Source organism: Octopus bimaculoides, chromosome 11 (assembly GCF_046866305.1).
Source record: "Octopus bimaculoides isolate indiv1 chromosome 11, ASM4686630v1, whole genome shotgun sequence".
In the NCBI taxonomy this organism is placed as follows: Eukaryota; Metazoa; Mollusca; class Cephalopoda; order Octopoda; family Octopodidae; genus Octopus; species Octopus bimaculoides.
In genome coordinates, this window is record NC_142938.1 from 54,085,950 (window position 1) to 54,107,582 (window position 21,633).

Consider the following 21,633-nt stretch of genomic DNA (forward strand, 5'->3'; position numbering starts at 1 on the left):
ATGGGCTCAGTCCCACAGTGCTACACCTTGGACAAATCTCTTCCTACAATAATATCAGCTTGACTAATAATTTGAAAGAAAGAAATTGTGTGGAAGCTCTGTGTTTGTGTGTGTGTGTGTGTGTGTGTGTGTGTGTGTGTGCATGCATATTTTTCAGTGACAGATATATTGACAAGAAAACTGAAAATGGGTGTTCTTTTAACAAAAGTCCCTTTTGATATTTGTTTAACAGGAGCTGGATGCATTCCCTTGTTGCTCCCACCATCAGAAATGCAATGAACCAATATTGGACTTCTGGAATTTTATAACCAACTAACAATGTTGTTCTCTAATTGTAATATGAAATAACAAAAGTAACTTTAGTTTCTGTACTATTAAACAATTTTAAGGTAAATCTGTCCTTATGTGTAACACCAAACTATTGTTCTTCTGTCAGCTGGAATTCAACTAAGCATTAAAAGCCAATGAAACCACAATCCTATGGCAGTGCTACTTGTGTTGAGCTCTGTCACTCTGCAATATTTAGACTGAACTGTAGGTAAAGTACAGTGCCAATAGCAGGAGATAAATCATCACCCGCTTATTGATATTGAATTTCTGGAGAACACAGAATAAAATCTTGGTTATAAATGTAGATGGAAATTTATAAGTTATTTTCAATATGTGCACTTGATACTGTTAGACATTTTTGTTTCCAAAACATATTTTATAATTTTGTTGTGTATTTCAGGTCACCTCTTCTACATAATTTTATAAAAGTTGCATTAACAAAAAACCCAAAAAAACGGCCTACCGCTGACAGACTATTAGAGGTAAGCTCCATTTTCATTAAACTCAAACAAGATCATCACTCACCATTTTATTGTATGAGAAATGAAACTTGTTTGTAACAGCTTATTGTAGCTTAAATATATATTTTTATCATTAATGTGTCTTATTTTGTTTTCCCTTTTTAGCATCCCTTTTTACACCAAAATTATTTATCCAGAAAATGTACGAAAGAACTTTTAGAAAAAGCCCGTAATCCACAACATCATTTTAGTGATCTTACTGAAGTAGATGATGAAGGATTTCTACAGAATGTGCCTCAGAGAATATCCTCAGAAAATACTAGTCGTGCTCCTAAAAACAGAAATAGTCTAGAAATTACAAGTAAGTGATTGTTTCATTTTATTTTAATTTAATTAATCATTATATCATTAATGAGATGACTATGAACTTAAGTACAAGACAAGATACTGTATTGCCAAAGCTGAACAAATGGATATTAAACTGGTAATAATAATATCATCCAGTAACTTGAATTTCTCTCTTTAATGACCATTAGTAAAGTTTCTGTAAAACCAGATCCACTGGTGACCTACACTCCTCTGTGGATTTTTACTTTAGTGAAAGCCTATTACGTTGCCCTTAATATTGGCAAAAGTTTCAACCTGTCTGCTATGTCAAACTGCCTGTCTATGAGCTTCTCCTTTCTCTATCTCTTAGAACTGTAGTTTTCTAATAGATCACACTATTGCCATGTTATTGGAGCTCTTTCTGTTCATCTTTTTATCAATTCCTACATGCATCATCTCCTCCTAACCCAGACAGGACATGCCAAATTTACACTGACTCCATGATTTAGTCGGCGTGTGGAAGCCATTGACCCAGGTGTGGCTGCTGTTGCATGCAGACAGCTTCGTGGAGCCGCAGATGAGAACTTGGTATTGGGCAAGGAGCAAAGCAGACAAACTACTTCAAAGAGCACCACCACATGTTCCCCTGTCAGAGGTACTCCTCTACCCTGACATCTCATGCACACAAACACTTCTCACATCAAGAAAATATCATTGTGCTACACTCCACTTAATCATAAGCAGTACTTACTTCTGCAGTTTAGTGTTTGAGGTGACAACCAGAGACAGAAAAGAAGTTTTGGAAAATTATAGTCTGAAGAAGTATTAGGAAAAGTGTCTGGTATAGATCTTTTGTGGAGCTAGACAGTAGGAATGACAAGAAGAGGAGAAATGTGTACATAAAATAGTAGTGGGACATACTTTCCTATCAGTTTTATAGCTTGAGTAAAGGAATGAGATGAAAGCTAATTTAATATTTATAGGACTTGGTAGCGAGCTGACAAAGCCATTAGCATGTTGGACAAAATGCTTTGCAGCATTTCATCCAGCTTTATGTTTTGAGTTCAAATTCTGCCAAGGTCAACTTTGTCTTTCAGCCTTCCTTGGTTGATGAAATAAGTACCTGTTGAATACTGGGGTCAATGTAATCAATTTATTTCCCCCCTCCCGCACCCGAAATTGCTGGCCTTGTGCCAAAATTTTAAATCAATATTTTAGAACTTGAATCTTACCAAATATATTATGCAGTTAAGTTGGAAAGGACTTGCTTCAACAAACTTTCTGTTGTGTCTTCCAGGTAACATCGTTATTCAATTTTCCACAAGTTTACTTGTATAAAATCCAATCAAATTCAGAGGGAAGGACAGAGTTGAGAGAGAATTTAGTGTTATAATTCCTTGCTGTAAAACAGCAGATTTATGAATTCATAAACAATATTTTTAACTTGATCTTTTTTTTTTTTTTTGTGTATATCTAAGTTAACATTTTATCTAATTTTTTTAAAACTCTGCTTATATATTTTCTTTACTTTCAGTTGGTCCATTATTAAGAGATTCTCAAACAGAAAGGGTAAGTAGTTCCTTATCCTTTACTTGAAAACCTGTCGAAATTCCTAGCTACATCATACATTGGAAACTCTAGTTATAGTTTTTAGTCTTAAAAACTGCATGATTAATTAAAGATGTTCTTGTACAAGCAAGATCCACGGTGATGGAAAACAATTGACCGAAATTTTATTTAGAACTGTTTTTTCTGAATTCAATTTCAAAATTTAATACCAAATTCTTTCATTGCATTTGTATTGCATGAAAGTTTTCTACGTTTGATAGAATCTATTTTGATTCTTAAAAGTTTTTTAATGCCTTCGTCTAGGGGAGTTAAAGATCATCCAACACTGCTCAAAACAATACAGTCAGTGGTTAGTTTGAACATCTGGAAGGACATGGGCAGAGGGAGATTTCCAGAATGTTGGTCTTCTAAGGAATAACAATTTTGCTACTCTATAGAAGTGGATGTGAGAGAAAAGACCTGGGAGTTGGGTATGGAATTGGTATACAACTAAGTCATCAAGAAGTGCTTAGGCTGTTGTGATAGTATGAGAAAAGATGTAACTGAAACAACATTTGTTAGTCACATGTAATATAATGGCAGTCTTCTAGATGGAATCTAGGATCTATGTATGTGAACAATACTGTCCCAGATGTAACAACAGTGCTCCTCTGTAGGTAGTTGTTCATTGATCAGAACTGAAGTAGTTTTGATCCCAAAGAGGAAGGCTAGTTTTTAGGATGCAGATTCTTGTATATTCTGTCTGTAGACTCACCAGAAAAGATCATCAGAGACTATGAGACCTAACATTGGTAGCAAGATTGAGGGTTTAGTTATGCATTGTCCAATTCTAGAAAGGTTGTGATACAAATTGCATTCCAATCGTCTCACAATTCTGCCTCGCTTTTCTTTTGTTTAATGTTATTCAGCTTGACTATATTCTTATTCTGCATGTTATTCATAAGTATGACACAACAGAACATAGTTTATTTTGTTCAATTTATTTATATATATATATTTTTAGGAAGATCAATATGATACTGCAAGACCATGGCCAGAATATGGTGATGTCAAAAAGTAAGTTTTCCTCACTATTTATTTATGAATATTTTCATTAGATACTAATGATATACTGTTTATGTTTGATTCATTTAGTTACTGCTTTTTCTAAAAAAAAAATATATAATGTAATAGTTTTGAACTCTCATTAATATCTTAATTGCTTTTTTGACTGATTTTCAGATTTGAATTGTTTCATCTTGAGAATTAAATCTTAATAAAAATCTGTTTCGTTTTCTCTCTATGACATAACACAACCATATGTTTTACAAAAAAAAAAAAATAATAATAATGATGTTAATGATATGATAACAGATAAAATTTGTTTAAAACCAATTGAAAATGTTCAAATCTATAACTTCAGATCTCTTAAGAATTTATTCTCTTGCGAAATGTCATCAAATCATCTTTTTCAGCAGACGTCATTTGGAACAATTTACTGGCTTCTAAACCACCCTTTTTTATATATATTTATTTTACTGAATTGCAGCATTTTAATAACCTCACTCCAGATAACTTTGTTTTAGCTTTTGTTATATTGACATTACCTAATATTTGAGTTTTTTTGTATTGAAACCTTCATGTATTGTTTCACCAAATTAAATTTTAGTAAAGACTCTCTCAGTGAAAATAACTATTATGAACTTAGACTTCATAAAAGTAAGATGCTTTTGTCACTTCTGTAAGCTATCACCACTCTTTAGTTCTCTGAACTAATTATCAGGATAGATTATTTTTATTTTAATATAGAGAAATAATACAGAAATCAATTCCATAATTTATTTAAAATCCCGTTGTAAAAAAAATGAAAACTGATTCTATGCTGCTAACAGCCATGTCTTTTAGTAACTAATTCATTATTCAGTAAATAAGTCGTGGACACTTCCACTGTCATACAACTGTGGGATATGGCTCCATGTTATCTTTTTGAACTTTCCTTGGGTGATTGCATTTTCCCCATCAGACATTCTACCATTTAGTTTTGCTGTTATTATGTAGTCACCTAAAAGAAAGGTTTGATTTTCATTAAGTCTTGTTTTAAATACTATTTTTAAAAACACAAAACAAGCCCTATCCATTTAGCATATACTTGAGTTAACAGATCATAAGGTAATTATTTGAGGTGATGATGGTACAAGGAAATGGTGTTGTTTAATTGAATATTTAATTTTCTGATAGTTAGTTTTCTCAGTGACTTTGTTTTTACAGGAGTTATACTATTACTACTACTACAATAACTACCACTGCCATTAGTACTTACTGTGTAATTGAAAGCATCCAATATTGTTAGTTATTTTAGATGCTGTATTCAAGGCTGTTCTCATTGACAATTGGCACTGTTATCTCTTCTGTAGTCACACTTAAAACCATTTAGCATCTTATATATAACATTTCTTTGTGAAACCTTAAAACTTGCTTGTTCTTTTAATTAGCATGATTCTTAGTTTGGCATTGCTCATAGTTCATTAAGGCTCATCTAGTTGAGTTGTTCTTGCTTTATTATTTCTTTCTTTCAACAATTTACTTTATTTCTTATTTCAGATATTTTATCTTCTAAAATTAGTTTCAGTTTCTAGCTCACAGCTTTTTGTCACTTAATAATTACAGACTCTTCAACAATTATCAACATTGCAGTAATGTGTTCATTAAAGGCTTTGTTCATAAAAGTCTGTTGTAGTAAAACAAATCATGCTAAATTTATTTGGAGTCACAAAATTTCATTGGACATATCTCCAGTTTCTTTAGTGTTAAGTGGGAATCATGAGATTTTGTAGAGCATATTAGTTTCTTTGGCATTAAGTGGAATAGTGATAAAACTTTCTCTTGATAGGATTCTGGTCGATTACAGTCATAATTTCCAGGCAGAAGAATTGAACTAAGCATTAGAAACTAATAAAATATTCATCAATTTCAATGATGATGCAGCTTAAAGCAGTAAACTCTAAGATATTAGTGGATTTAGCCACTAAGAACTAAATATTTTAGATGCAACACAGTGTTGCTTATCTAGTGTCTATTAACTTAGTAATTTATGATGTTAATATTCTTAAAGTAAAGTTATTATATGTAAAATCAACTGTTATTTGAAAGAGTGAGAGTGGATAATTGTAAAGTAATTTTTTTTAGTATTCTTGCAACATTTTCATAAGTTAGAAACCACAGTATATTTTACTATTGTTTTATTTACATCAATAGAATGCCTTCAGTTACTATTACTGTGATTGTACCCATGGCCAAGATACTGAATTCTAAAACAATTTCATTCATTTAAATTAAGTCTTCACCACTGTAAGCATAAGAGCACTAAAAGTGAAAAGTTTCATTAGTTTGCAATATTAAATTCCTCAATGAATGTAGTTTGGAGAAGTATGGGTCTTTCTAAGTTGATTTCACTGAGCCCCATTGCATGTATTATTGGACCTACTAGATTTAAGTGGTTTAAGACATTAAAATATTTCTTCATGCTCAACATAGGTATCAATTGTAATCTGTTTTACTTCAGACATGAAAATTATGTATCTTTTCATAACTTTTTTTTTTTGAAGAATGAGTTATTTTTATTTATTTATAATTTTTTTTTTTATCAATGTCAAAATACAGGCACATCTCAAGGAAACAAAACGCATTCAAATAGTGGATTGTTATTTAAGACAAATACTCAGCTGAAATATTATTAACTACACATGATAAAGATAGGAATCTTCTACAATTTGTCATAGAACCCAACCTTCACCTTCAAAGCTAAAATTGCATTATAATGTTTCTTCAGAGCTACAAAGTACCTCAAGCTTATCTTTTTGTGAAGCACAAATGTGTCTCACACTTACTATATCACCCACACTTTTGGGTTGGCATGTGTTCATGTGTTCATATGTAAACACATAAACACACCTCTGAAGAAACATTATAAAGCAGTGTCATATCTTGCTTATATTACCTGTGACTTGAATAAATCCTGAACTTGCTTACCCTTCCTCTATCTAAGCCAGTCAATTCATGTTCTTTTTATCATACATCAACTCCATTAGTACTCCATTTTCTCGAAAAACTTTTTTCAAACATTCTTCTTACCTTGAATTTATATTTCCTTTGAACACCTATGTTACCGCTACATTATCACCTTCTAGCATGGAACTATTCAAATAAGATAACATTTACTCTAATTTTTTTTTCTTAGTTATTTGATCCCTCAGTCTGTGAGTGATAGAAAAGGTATTGGGCACAGTTCCTTCCTCTTCCAAAATTAAAAAGAGAAGTATTGGTAACCTTCTGTTTCTGTCATAGAAGAGTTTGGACTTCATTTTCTGAAATGCAATTACAAATAGAACATGTTAGGAACTAAAACATTTGAGACATGATAAAGTAAATCTGTACACCTCATCTTTGTTATGTCAGTACTATTTGTCTGGTAATGCTCCTTGACATTTTGACAAAATAATTAAAAGTATCTCAGATGGTGAAAAAAATTTTTATCATATAGGAAAACAATAACTTTTTAGACATGTTACAGATTCAGTTTAGCTTATGAACAGCTTTTCATGAAATTTTCACATTTGCTGACATGTTAGCCTAATAGATAACTATGTGAGCGTGTATGTGTTGATGTCAGAGAGTAGCTGTAATCTTTCAATTAGCGAAATGTCTAACACAAACTTGATTTTCAATTAAGCTAATTACTGCTCCTCTTTGATAACTGAGCATAGGGATTTCTTTACTAGACTGACTTGCACTAGGTATAGGCCAAGCCTTTTTATTTAATTAATTTTTACATTTTAGTCTGAGAACGTAAGTAGATATCCATAACCTTTGCAGGCTTTCCCATGCTAGTGAGGTTGATGTTGATTTCCAGCTTGAAATTCTGCAGATTGATATCTATAGGGAAAACATGAGAAAACATGTTAGAGAGCTTTGAAGGATTGCAGTCCTGAGGTAGAAGGAGTGAGAAAGTGTTCTATCCAGAATTTTGGAGGTGAGACACAGTAAGCATGATGGAAGTACACAGCTTGCTCATTCAGAATGAGATAAACTGCTTAAGTAATGCTAGTTGAGACAGATATACTATGTAAATATGTTAGTGAGTAAAGGTTTACTTATAATTTGTATGGTCTTATATTTTTGATGTGGTCCACCACATTTGGCAGCTGCTCCTCCCAGATATGTGGGTAGTGCTCAAGTGTGGGGCACACAGGTGCATTGTTATAGGACCAGCGGTTAGTGAAGTGATTTCTGGTCATTATGAGCTGTTGGAATCTCCTCGATTAGCTTTGGGAGTTCCTCAGTTTCATGTTTCTGTGTCTTTGCCAATGACATTAAAAGGGCTTGGAAGTTTTCAAAATTTATCCTTAATATGTTAATGGCCAGAAAAACCTAGTTTATGTTGTGGGTAAAAAAATAACCTTAAATTTTCACATTGGTTTTGTATTCACCACTTGGATTATTTTGACTCCTTATGAGAAACCTGGTATGCATGTGCCATCAAGACAATAAAGGTCTCCATAGTGAAAGGGTCTTCTTTGAGCTGGTACTTGTCTTAGTTTAGTGCCATTGAACAAATGAGCTAAATCTTTCCTGAGATAAAATGCTTGTGTATTTGAGGAGCAAGAGATAATCTGGTTTTAAATCTTAGCAATGCCTACACTACCCAATAATACAAACATACTACAAGTTTCAGTGTGGAATCTCTTGATTTATAGTCCTCTTATTATCCACTCTACCACCAAGTAATCTTAATGAACCAACATAAATGGTTTTGATACAATATTGAAATATAAGTAGCTTTCATCTAGTGTACAGCATGAGATGGAACTAAGAGTGTTCTGAGGCATTTTTAACAGCAACAAATAATTTAGGCTGGTCTGAAGTTAGAACTAGTTCAGTGCTTCGTTAAAACTCATGACAAACTGTCAGTGATCACATAAATTATGTAATATACCTGTTGACATTTGCACAAGTAGTAGAAACCAAGTAAATTCTCTCCTTATTTTGGCTAAGCAGGTTAGATTCTTTTTAATTATTTTGTACAAAGTAAAAAGAGAGTAGTTATAACCGTGGCAAGCTTTTTCAGACTGGTGTTTCTGATGCAATTTGTTGGTGACTACAGTTTGTTGAAGGTCACAGTGTATAATAATGCTTTATACACACACACACACACACACACACACACACACACACACACACAATTGGGCTATAATTACAGAGTACACCATACAGCATATAAATAAAAAGATTTACTATATCTGTATATTTTAAAACTTGACCAACAAAGTAAGCAAGGTTTTAAATAAATATTCAAAGCATAAAATAACTTTTCAGCTAAAAGCACCACTGTCAAAGAGAACACTCAAGTCAAGATCATCAATTATTATTTGTATTGTAATTGTAATAGTAATAGTATATCTTACTTTAAGTTTGCTTATGTCAAAGCTTTCAAATCTAAATCCTTAACTAAAGAATGCCTGGTCATAGACATTTCTGTTCTAAACAAGCATTGATTTCTGGTTTTGTGAGTAGTTTCCAGTCAGATATTTAGAACAACTGAAAATTGATATGGTAATACTTTGAATGTTAATATTGTTACAGTTGTTGTTAAAACGGTAAACAGGCAGAATCATGAACATCCCAGAAAAAATGCTCAGCAGCATTTCTTCTGATTCTTCATGTTCTGAATTCAAATACTGCTGAGGTTGACTTTGCCTTTCATCCTTTTTGGGGGTTTATAAAATAATTACCAGTTGGGCACTGGGGTCAACATAATCAACTTACCTCTCCTCTCAAAATTCTGGCCTTGTGCCAAGAATTAGAAATAACTATTGCTGTTGTTGCTATTATTATTATTATTATTATTATTATTATTATTATTATTATTATTATTATTATTATTATTATGGCAGCAAGCTGGCAGAATTGTTAGCACTCTGGGCAAAATACTTTGTGGCATTTCATCCGTCCTTATGCTCTGAATTCAAATTCCGCCAAAGTTGACTTTGCCTTTCATTCTTTCAGGGTCAATAAAACAAGTACCAGTTGAGTATTGGGGGTCAATGTAATCGACCAACACCCTCCCCTAGAATTGCAGGCCTTATGCTTTTAGTGGAAAGGATTATTATTATTATTATTATTATTATTATTACTATTATTATTGAGGCGGTGATCTGGCAGAATTGTTAGCATGCCAGGCAAAATGCTTAGCGGTATTTCATCTGTCTTCACGTTCTGAGTTCAAATGTCGCCAGGGTCGACTTTACCTTTCATCCTTTCAGGGTCGATAAATTAAGTACCAGTGAAATTCTGGAGTCGATATAATTGACTAGTCCCCTCCCCCAAAACTTCAGGCCTTGTGCCTATAATAGAAAGGATTATTATTATTATTCTGCATTTAGTTCTGAGCTTTAATGTTAAATGTCTTGTGGAAGAGTTTGTAAAAGAAGTTCACAGTAGTCTTTGCTAGTGTTTAAACTGAGAATGGTGAATAAAGAAAATTTGTTGAAATATATAGAAAGTTTTTTTTTTTTTTTATGGCTGTATTTTGAACAACAATAAAAGAGTGGGTTGTTATAATTTTTATGTGGAAATAGTAAATCTTTTCGAAAGCTGTTCCATGTTATTGTCACTATTTCTGCGATGGCAGTTTTGTTCTCAGTAACTAGCCTGCCTTATATTGCCAATAACTAGTCTACCTTATGTTCTCTCCTAGGACATTACTAGAGTCTGTAAACGAGGAACTGATGCACAGGTAGGACTGGAAGATTTATATTTTTCATTCAAACAATAATTCTTCAAGCTTTTATATAAAGAACATTGTCTTTCATATCTTTTTTCTTCAAGTTTTATTTTTTAGTTCTTGTCTGTTACCAAACAAACTTTTTTTTTAAGTTTTCTGTCCTAATTGAATAGTGTTTTCTTTATATTTCTAGCTTTATTTTTTTTTTAAGATATTTTAATTCTTTATTGATATCTTCCATTTAAAAAAAAACAATTAAAAGAAAATATTTGTATTTTTGGGGTTTAATCAATAATTTTTAAACTTGTAAAAAATTGGGAAAACTGCTATCAAATGTATTATTAAGATATTTAGTTTTGATATTAAGATACTTAGTGTTAATATTATCTACAAATAATTTTATTCAAAACTTTCAACTATTTTTATAAAATATATTCTATATTTTTTTATTTTTGGAATATTGCATTACAAACACCAACATTCCTTAAACTTAAAATTATAGAACTTTTACCTTAAAAATAGTTCTTGGTATATTTATCTCTATATCTTGCTATCTAAGCATTTATTTGACCATTTCATTAAAATAACTGGTCTTTTAAAGTCATGAATATTAAAATATTTTCCTGATAAGACACTAAATAATAGTATCATTCCAGATCTTTATGATTTAATGCTGTATTAAGGCTTTCCTGATATCTTTCCTCTAGTCAACATTATTTTATCATCCACAAATTAATACTTGTAGATAATAATAATTGATACTTGTAGATACAGTTAAAAAAAACAAAACAAAAAAGGCCCTTTGAAAACATTTTATGACCAAATACTTGCTTTCAAATATTTTCTTAAGTGCAGAGATAAAATTTGTTGACATTAATGCTGAATACTTCTTAAAAGTAAATCGATATATGATAGAGCTAACAATGTATTTGCCAAACAGTCTACTCTAGATGCTATCAGTAGCCTAGATGTAAGAAAAGTGAGGAGGAATTGCTCCTACTGTTTAGGTAAATTTGTCATTTCAGTTATTTACAGTTGTAACTTATTATTTTAATCTAGATTCAGTCTAAAGATATGATGGCCAATTTAGTATAAAATGGTGGTGGGGTGTGGAATTTATCTGTGTTAGTTACTGATTCACTATTTAAATTTTATTGACATATTTTCAAGTTTAATTATATATTTTTCTGACAGTAGTTTGTCCTTCAACAAGAATGTTTTTATATCAGGTAAGTTTATTGGTGACAAATTGCAGTCTTAGCTGTAGACTTCTTAACAAAATATGTCAAGAATTACTGTATCGCTTCAGATATTAGGTAATCTCTAACTTTTGTGGAGAAAATGTTTTTATGGTGTAGGTCAATATTTAGTATTTATCTTGACATGTATTAACCTACATAGGGGTTTATTCTAGTACCTTTTTTGGTCGTCTATTTTGGACAACAGATGACATCAAATTATTTGAAGAAGTTGCTGAGCTCTCATCCAAAATGATAATGTCCATCGACACTTAATAACTGTCTTAGAATCTGCTTTCTTTGGTTGTGGTGTTTATTTTTTACTCTAGCAGTTTATCTTCTCATCCTCTGAAACTGCAATTAAGATATCAGTGAAGTCTTTTGCTATCATTATGTTAATAATTAAAAAGATTAATGCTAAAATAATTCTATAATTTTCCTGTCTTGAATGATGGGAATGATTTAAACATCACAGCCTTTTTAAAAAATTCTTTCTATTAACCACTTTATATCACTATTATACTATGAATCTGTTACTTCTTACACTTCTACTATTTTTAAAAAATTTTCCAAATAAATATATACATTAGTTCTTTCAACTTCTTCATGATGCATCATGGCCCTCATCAAGTTCTTGTATAACATTTCAGTTTTCCAAGACAACTCTTTCAAAAGTTCTATTGTTCTCCCTATATTTCTAACTATTGACTAGAGCAAAAATTATATCTCCTTTCTATTTGAACTCCTCTTTTCCTCTTGTAGTTTAGACTAAAATAACCATTATCCAGTAATACTTACTAGTTTCACTGATGTATTTTATTAGAATCACTGGATGTTTGTTGTCTTTGCTGGTCTGTTAGTCTCATTAACAACCTGACATTAGTTTACTGACCTCAGTTTACCAACTTGTATAATGATAAACTAACAGTACCCATATATACATACCATGACCATACCCTGGTGGCTCATTGAAAGAAGTATCCAGCCATGTGACAGCCAAAAGTACATGCGTTTTTTAGCCATGTTGGAGGAATTTGCAAATTTTACTAAATTAGTACAATGTAGTTAATAGAGTTTTTGTATTTGGTTTGCAAGATTCTTGATATGAATTCATGCATTGAAACAAATCTGAATAGAATAAGACTTGAATCTTTGAATTGTTATTTAAATCCAGTACCAAATTGCTTAATTCTTATGTAAGAATCTTGGGCATATTCTATTTTCTAGCATTGTTGTTTGTGTTCATTATTGCATTAATATGCAATAAGGTTGCATGTCTAAACTCTACCACATACCTCTGACTTCCAAGACACAACCATGACACTCAAATATCTATTTCCCCATCAATGTTATTAGGACTACTTTGCTCATTTCTTCTAGTCTCCAGGAGAAGAAATATATTTTAAAGGAAGAAAGATTTCATCAAAATTTTTTAATCAATCCTCAAGTTAGTTGTTGCTTTCTGACCTCAAATTGGCTCTCACTCAGTAGACTTGACATCAAAACCATTCCCGCTGTCATTGTCCCAACCATTTTTTCTTAAGCATACTATACCTCAGATACGCTATCCAGTGTGTCCATCCATGTATTTAAGACATTTGAGTTGAGGGAGATTTTGTTGCTATTTCTAGTAAGTCGAGCTACCAAATAGACTTTCCATTTTTGAGTCTACTTCATAGGCCAGTTAGAACAAGATGTAAGGTACATTTCAAGACACTTGTTTTATGCATTTGTTTCCTAAATTTCCATGACATTTTTCCAAACATCTTGTTAAATTTTTAGCGTTTTTCTCCATTCACTTTTTGCCTGTTCCTCTTGGTTTGCTCTCTTCTTATCACTCTCTCTTCTTTCCCTCTTACAACCTGCCTTCTGAGCTATCTTGTTCTGGTAACATCACTAAATCCCTCACTTGGTTTCAATTTCTCTTCATTCTTTTTAACTGCTTTATTCCACTCATTCAATCTCTCTCTCTCTCTCTCTCTCTCTCTCTCTCTCTCTCTCTCTCTCTCTAGCTGCCTCCTACCTATCCCCTCTCTCCTTGCACTGTTTTTTTTTTTTTGTGTGTGTGTGTGTGTGCTAGATATCTTGTTCTAGCAATGTTATTCAATCTCTCGCTTACTCATTTTATATACATACACACATTTACATTTGTATTAATACGGAAAAAAAAAATAATAAATATGGCAATATACTATAAAAGTAATTATTATTGTAATATTTCAATATAAATAAAGAAACTTATTTCATCTTCTCCTCTTCCTCATCCCTATATATATATATATATATTCAGAAAAAAATTAAATGGGGAAAAAAGTTAAATTAAATGTATCTTTGACACCCATCTGAGTATCTGTCTCCTCAACATAGTTTTTGTTGAAGTTATTAAATTTTTGAAAAATTTCGAATACAAAGAAGCAAATAATAAATTTGCTTGACTAAAATGAATTTATTGATTTTGGGTTTGTATTATTTCTTTTACTTTCTTTTCTATTTATTTATTGTATGTTTATTTTATTTTATTTTATTCCTAGTAAGTTTATTGATGTTGTATTTCCAGTGTGATAAACCTTACCAAGAATAGTTATTGAAAAAAGCTCAGATGAAATCTGTCATGGAACTAATTATTTTGTTCCTAATACAATTATTTGAGCAATTATCATTTAAGGAGTTTCATTTAGATAATCAACCCTGTTCATTCTTGTTTTCTTGTGCTTGCACATATTTGCTGCTGTAATTGTAGATACTAAGAAGTAAGATAATTACTAACAGCTTAAATCCTCTTAGACCTCCACTTGTTTGTGACTAATCCAAACAAACCATCCAACCGGACTGCTCAGCTGCTTCTTCACCAACTACTAATATACCTTTAGAATGCATCCTTTCATTTATTTCACAAATGCTTATGAAACAAACCCTTATTAGACATTTTGAATATAATAGTAAAAGGAGCAATTCTTAAGCATGTTTAAATTAATCACAATAAGTTTTCATCATCTGATAACCTGAGACAATAAAATTAAATATTTCTGATACCCAAGGACAAAATTTTAAGTTGGAATTTAAGTGTTGGATATATCCACACATACACATAATGGTTGCAGTCTAATGACTGATGCCCAAGAAGTAATGAAAGAAAACGATATAAAAAGTTCAAATAGTATTATTATTTTTAAAAATGGGCAGACGCTATGTTTATAATATATTATATAAAAATATACAAAGGTGCATTTTCCCCACACTTCTTTGACATAGTGCTTTGTAAAATTGTCTAAGTAAGCACCCACCTATAATGAATATATTTCTGTAGGATTTGATTTAAGTCTTCTAAGTTTTGAATAATTCAGACTTGTCTTAAAATGATCTGTGTCTGAATAATTTGAAATTTAGTTACTAGTGACACCTAAAATCTTTCTACTCTTCTTGTAGGGGGCACCGCAGTAGCTTAATAATGACCCAAGAAGATGTACCAATTTCAGAACAGTAAGAATCATTTACTTTTTAAAGGCATTTTTGCATCAACACCTCTATAGAATCCATTTAATGTGTCTATATGATAATCAGCGTTTTCTGAGATACTCTGAGGTGGTCCCTCCCCTTTGTTACTTGATGTTGGAAAAGCTCTATATACATACACACATACATATATATATATATATATATATGTATGTATATATAAATGTGTATATATATATATATGTATATATATGTATATATATATATATATATATATATATATATATGTATGTATGTATATATATATGTATATATGTGTGTGTGTGTATAAACTTTCAAAAAGTAATAGAACAGATACTGTAAGTTCTGATTGATAAATTATCTTTATAAACATCTGTATATCTGCTTTCGTTATTAACTGAATAATTCTCAACTATGGTGGTGTTAAAAAACCATATTTGGAATTCTTTTTCAAATACTTTTTTTTAATCACCATTAACCCCTACCTGTCTACCCAGATTCCAATCAAAAGTATCCTTTATCCAAAACAGTGTGTATTGCATGGCATCAAGGAGTTCTTCAATGCTTCTATAAAAATATTCTTTAACCAACTAGACTATCAATCCTACTCTCTATTTCTGTAATCTCTCTTTGTGATTTGTCTTAATACATAATTACAAATGATTCTGCAATATAGCTTCTTTTTGTTTTTCTGTTTCTTGTATTATTTTACACATTCTGGTATTATTACAAATCTGCATTTGTCTCGTTGGCAACTTTCCAGCACTTCTATTGCATTCCTTAATGCTATCATTGCATGTTTTCTTGCTGTGCTATCATAACTGTTGGTTGGTTTAGTTCTTTTGTATTTCCATCTCCTTTTCCATTTTCATCAGACTGCACTACACTTTGCTCTTGCAAGCACTGATCACCATTTAGTCACTTTGTTGTTGATTGCTTAGGTAAAGAAAATGTCTTGATTGCTACCCTGAAATTATTTCGTTTTCCTATGGAGCAAAAGATATAAAGTTTATTTCAACAAATGTGTTCATTATTATATATGCATTAAAAGTTAACTCTGTTTTTGTATCTTTTTAAATTACATAATGAAAATACTTGATAAAATAGCTAAACATGTATTTGGAATAGATCATGTGACATCATCCAAAATTTCTTATGCCACAAGTGAGATTGACAGATGAACAAAGGGAACTGATTCTGTGACTACTTTGAGCAGGTTAACTGAAAAATTGATAATAGTTACATTGTCATCATAACTGGTTGTGTCATGAATCACCAGGAATTGTATACTGATGATTAAGGTAAAAGGAAGTTCCTGGAGTTCTCCTTTGCAAATAATGAAACTATTTCCAACAAATCAACCAGCCAACTACTCATCTTCCACACCTGAGTGATTTTGCCTTCAGAAAAAGGAAAGTGATTGTGACCATCTCAAATCAGTCCATTTATTTATCCATCCATCTTCTCCACTCACTATTCTTAGATGAGTCTTGGAATATGCATTAAAGCACCTCCTCCATAGGACCATATCAGAAGCAGCCTTCATTAAACTTCCCTGTTGGCTTCTTAAGCAAGCCCAACTGAGACTATGAATATTGTCCAACTATCTCTTTCTTGATCTACCCTTAGATCTCCTGCTGGTTGGCACGGCTTGAAGAATCTGTTTTGTGATTCTTTCCTGTGACATTCTAATCTGTAATACTGGTACTGTGACCTCGCATTGTGGAAAAGTAGCAGCTTGACCTGGAGATACTCCTTGATCTTCAGGTTACACACACTGTTGAGTAACGTCACTCCAGAGAGAAAGTATAGAATTTACATCCCTCTCTGTTAAATGAAATTGTTAGTCAGCACAAATGATATATGACGTAGGATAGAGAAAACAGAGAAGTATAGTTAAGAGTTTGTTTCACATCATTAGGTGTTCAATAAATAATTTTATGTGGGTTTTCCTGAGGCATTTAAGAGAAGCAGTATGAAGGAAGAGGGCCTGAAGCCTGAGCAAACAAAACCTAGTTGCTGCATTCTGACAACACCTGTTGGTTTAATCAATTACATATTAGCAAAGTAGGAAATGGCTCAACCCCTATCCTTCAGATTTGGGCCCTGTTGATTTTTTTTTTGTTCTCAAAGTTGAAATTCAACATTGTTGCTAATTTCAGATAATAGATTAAAGAAAATTCACTCTTAAGTTCTATGCATTACTGTTGAAAGTGCATTTAAAACTGGAGAGAAGAAAGAAAGAAAAAAAAACATTACTAGTGGGGTACCAACAGTAGAGAGAACTATTTTGAAGAATACAAGCCTGATTAAAATTATAAATAAGCAATAAATTTGTTTTGAAAAAATATGGCTCCTTTCTGGATAGACTGCGCACGCACACACACACACACACACACACACACACACACACACACACACACACACATATGGGTGCATGAAAGCATATTTATATGTGTGAAGATACTAGGAATTAGCATTTTCACACATTCTCCCCATACTCACACTCATACGACAGGCTTCCATACAATTTCCAACAATCAATTCCACTCGAAGCTATTGAAGAAGATTCTTGTCCAAAATACCATACAATGGGACCAAACCTGAAATGATATAGTGAGGTGAATTCTTGTAACAATCTACCATACTTGTGCCTAGAGCCATTTTGACAGGTTATATTCCATTCTATGCAAGGGTCCCAATTGTAGCTTCTGGAAATTTGTTCCATCTGTATTAGCAGAAAGTTCCTATCCAATGTGTGAGAGTCTTGGTATCAAGTATGGAAGCAGTTTGTCATGGTACAGTAGAAACACTGAAGTGGCCTCCTAACTATGAATTCCATGAGTTTCTTTAGCTTGCATGCATTTTCTAGAATACAGTTATTGCAGTGACCTCTGTGCAACTGTTACATATGGGATAGATATCTTTTGTTCATACCAACTCCCTGTCTGTGGTTATACATAGAATCTCAAGCTGTTTTATCACAAGCTGCTTACAATTCCTATCGTGTAATTCAAGATTTGATGGACCTCTTTTTGTTTATCAAACCATTGATTTGATGGCTTATCAGAAGTCTGCTATGTCTTTTAGATAGTCTTAAGTAGGAAGCCTTACAGTTATTTTTAGCTGATTATTCTATTTGTTGGTGATACAGAGTAATAAATTGTATATGTTGATAGTTCGATGAACTAATTGTGAATTCCTTCTTGTGTAAAAGTATCAGTCAGTTTTTCATTTTTATGGAAATTAACCTCAAAGCAGGGGTGAAATAGGTATCTTAGAGGATTGGCAATTTCTTTACATTTCCTTTTGGGCATTTAACAAGAATCTTATCACCACTATTAGATTTCTGTATATTTAGAGTTTCTCTCTTGTCTTTCTTCAATCATTTGTTTTAGGGATCACACTCACATTATATCAAAACTTGCATGATTTTAGTGGTTGCTCATCAATATTTGGTGGTTTTTCTGCTTAGGTCATTGCCTTTGCCTTTTACTATTGACTGTGTCTAATGATAATATATATATATATATATATTTTTTTTTCTATACATATATATGTATATAAATATATTTATATACATATATATGTATATAAATATATTTATATACATATATATGTATATAAATATATATTTATATACATATATATGTATATAAATATATATATTTATATATATATATATATATATGTGTATATATATATATATATATATATATATATATATATATATATATATAAAATAATTGTATGCTTTCAACTTAATGTGACAGTCCCATGAAGGGAATAATACTACTGCTATTTAGCTCTAGGAAGCAGCACCGCTTCCTGTTGGCCTTGACACATTTCCTGTCTCCTTATGTTTACAAGGGGGAGACAAGCACCTCCACTTAGCTAAGCCTGCATCCAGAGACATGTTTCTGAGTCTTTGCTCATCATTAGTCTGGAGTAGCAATGGCCTGCTAGTTGGAGATGCCTGTCAAGCTTTTGTGGGCATATAATAATTCTAGTGAAACACATTCACTGATTTCAAAAATAGAAATAATACATGTGAATTTCCTTTTACTTTATCTTCCACTCAGCCCCCACCCTTCTTATTAAAATGTACACCCCTCTGTAACTTCCACTCTCTGATTTTGAAGCTGGTCAGATCTTTACTTAACCATCTCTTCTTTCTTTGGAGAGGAAAAACGACAAGAATTACTGCAACTTTTTGGTTAGAGAAGCTCCACACACATTCAAATAATTTTGTTTCTGGATGTTATACTTTGTCCCCTCATCTCAAACAGCACATCTGTAGCCAACCCAAAACCCAAAGAAAACAGTATCCTCAGCTCACTCACAACTTTAGTTGCACTTGTTCCAATTATACCAATTACATTACATGAAGACTTTTCCAACATAGTATTAAATGTAGGTGAAACAGGACATCACTTGGTAATGGCGGCAGAGGGAGGGCTACTAGAAATATTTCTATAGAGGTTGCCCTGCCACATTCCAGGCAAACTTTTGGTACACAACTTCCCTCACTATTTCAATTCATCTCACCCGTCCATTAACCACTTTTAATCCAGTTTCTGGAACACCATCCCCCTGCATACATACACTCACACATACATTCCCATCAAGAGATGTTACTGGTTTTCATATCAAACTCTGCCTTTCTATGGACTGAAACAGCCTCAATTCTCTTTTTTTTTTAAAATCTTCCATCCTTGCTCTACTGCCCCTCTCTACACTCCCTACTCCTACCCCTCCTCATTCCCACCTCCCCTCCTTACTCATACCTCCCATTGTTACTCCTACCTTCTTTTTTCAGTGTTATGACCAGTGTATTCACACTTATACATACTGACACACCTCTCCACCCCTTATATCTACACCCTTTGACCGTTTCTTCCCTTTTTCTTTCTACAACAGTTAATAAATGCCCTACCTTCCCCACACTTGTATTACATTTAAGTATTTTGGGATATTTTATGTTTACATACATGTTTTTATATCCGATATGGTAGGGTCTTATGTATATAATATGCTGACTTGAAAAACTTTGATCTCTCGACATTTATGCAAGCAATGATGAAGCAAAGACTTCCTTTAGAGATGTTTAAAATCTATCAACAATAACCCAGGAATATAACACCTATAAGATCTCTTGATTAAAAACTTCTGGACAAGATAGACAATGCACAGTGAAGTCATCTTGAAAATCAACTGGTAAAAAGCATCATCTATGTTTTAGCCATTTTAACTCATCCTTGGGAAAGCATATTCCACTTGGTTGACAAGACTGATCAGTGTATATATATATATATATATATATATATATATATATATATATATATATATAGAGAGAGAGAGAGAGAGAGAGAGAGAGAGAGAGAGAGAGAGAGAGAGAGAGAGAGAGAGAGAGAGAGAGAGAGAGAGAGAGGGGTGACAGACAGAAGGAGGGAGATAATGTACTGATGCTGATTATGGATGTCAGTAACATGGTTGCGAGGGAATATCTTAATGTAGCATAAAGCATACTGAATACAAAATATGGTAGGGTCTCACATGGAATATATTTAATTGAAAAAATTTAATCAAATCATCATCATCATCGTCGTTTAACGTCCGCTTTCCATGCTAGCATGAGTTGGACGATTTGATTGAGGACTGGTGGACCAAGAGGCGACACCAGGCTCCAATCTGATTTGGCAGAGTTTCTATGGCTGGATGCCCTTCCTAGCGCTAACCACTCCGAGAGTGTAGTGGGTGCTTTTACGTGCCACCGGCACGAGGGCCAGTCAGGCGGGTACTGGCAGCGGCCACACTCGAAGTCGTGTATAAGATTATAAAATAAGATTATAAAAGGAATTATAAGACAAAATTTGGCTTTCTCTTTCCCTCATATTCTCCCAAACATCTGTATCTACTTCTGTTTAACTTGTCACTATCACATTTCAATTTCGCCCCCTGCTCACTGACCTACTATCAATAACTTTAAATATTTTCAGTCCTAATGCCAACTTTGTAAAACACCCCTCTCTCTCTATCCTGAAGCATTAAGATTCTCCTACAACTGCATAACAAACTTATCCAAATTTACAACTTCCCAATATGTGTGAGTAGACAGACAGAGATATACATGTGTGTGTAGGTGGACACACACCATCATCATCACCATTATTAAAATTTACTTTTCCATGCTTGCGTGGGTCAGATGAAACTTTGTCCAAGTATGTTTTCTATGGCCACATGCCCTTATGTCACCAACCCTCACCTGTTTCCAACCAAGGTAATATTTACTCATTGCTAGACATGCATGTACAGAATATTGGAAATAGATGACACTGCTTGCGTGTTGGTGATGTTTGTTTACAATCATCACATGTTATCAAAACAAGGGTTCATACAACATATGCACACATCATAGGCTTTCAGTTTCTGTATACTAAATCCACTCACAAGGATTTGGTCAGACCACAGCTAT

The 21,633-nt window shown here is 32.6% G+C and overlaps 1 protein-coding gene across 4 annotated transcripts in view; it reads left to right on the forward strand.

Annotated features, from left to right (window-relative positions):
- Positions 1 to 21,633, forward strand: part of LOC106880942 (mitogen-activated protein kinase kinase kinase kinase 5) — a 122,379-nt gene that overhangs the window by 60,606 nt on the left and 40,140 nt on the right. Inside the window, exons 10-15 of one of the 4 annotated variants that reach the window (XM_052971794.2) lie at positions 731 to 812; positions 957 to 1,152; positions 2,653 to 2,687; positions 3,691 to 3,743; positions 10,420 to 10,458; positions 15,111 to 15,164. In XM_052971794.2, the coding sequence (XP_052827754.1) occupies positions 731 to 812; positions 957 to 1,152; positions 2,653 to 2,687; positions 3,691 to 3,743; positions 10,420 to 10,458; positions 15,111 to 15,164 (459 nt within the window). The remainder of the gene's footprint in view (positions 1 to 730; positions 813 to 956; positions 1,153 to 2,652; positions 2,688 to 3,690; positions 3,744 to 10,419; positions 10,459 to 15,110; positions 15,165 to 21,633) is intronic. The other 3 variants (XM_052971796.2, XM_052971795.2, XM_052971797.2) reach the window with 3 other exon arrangements.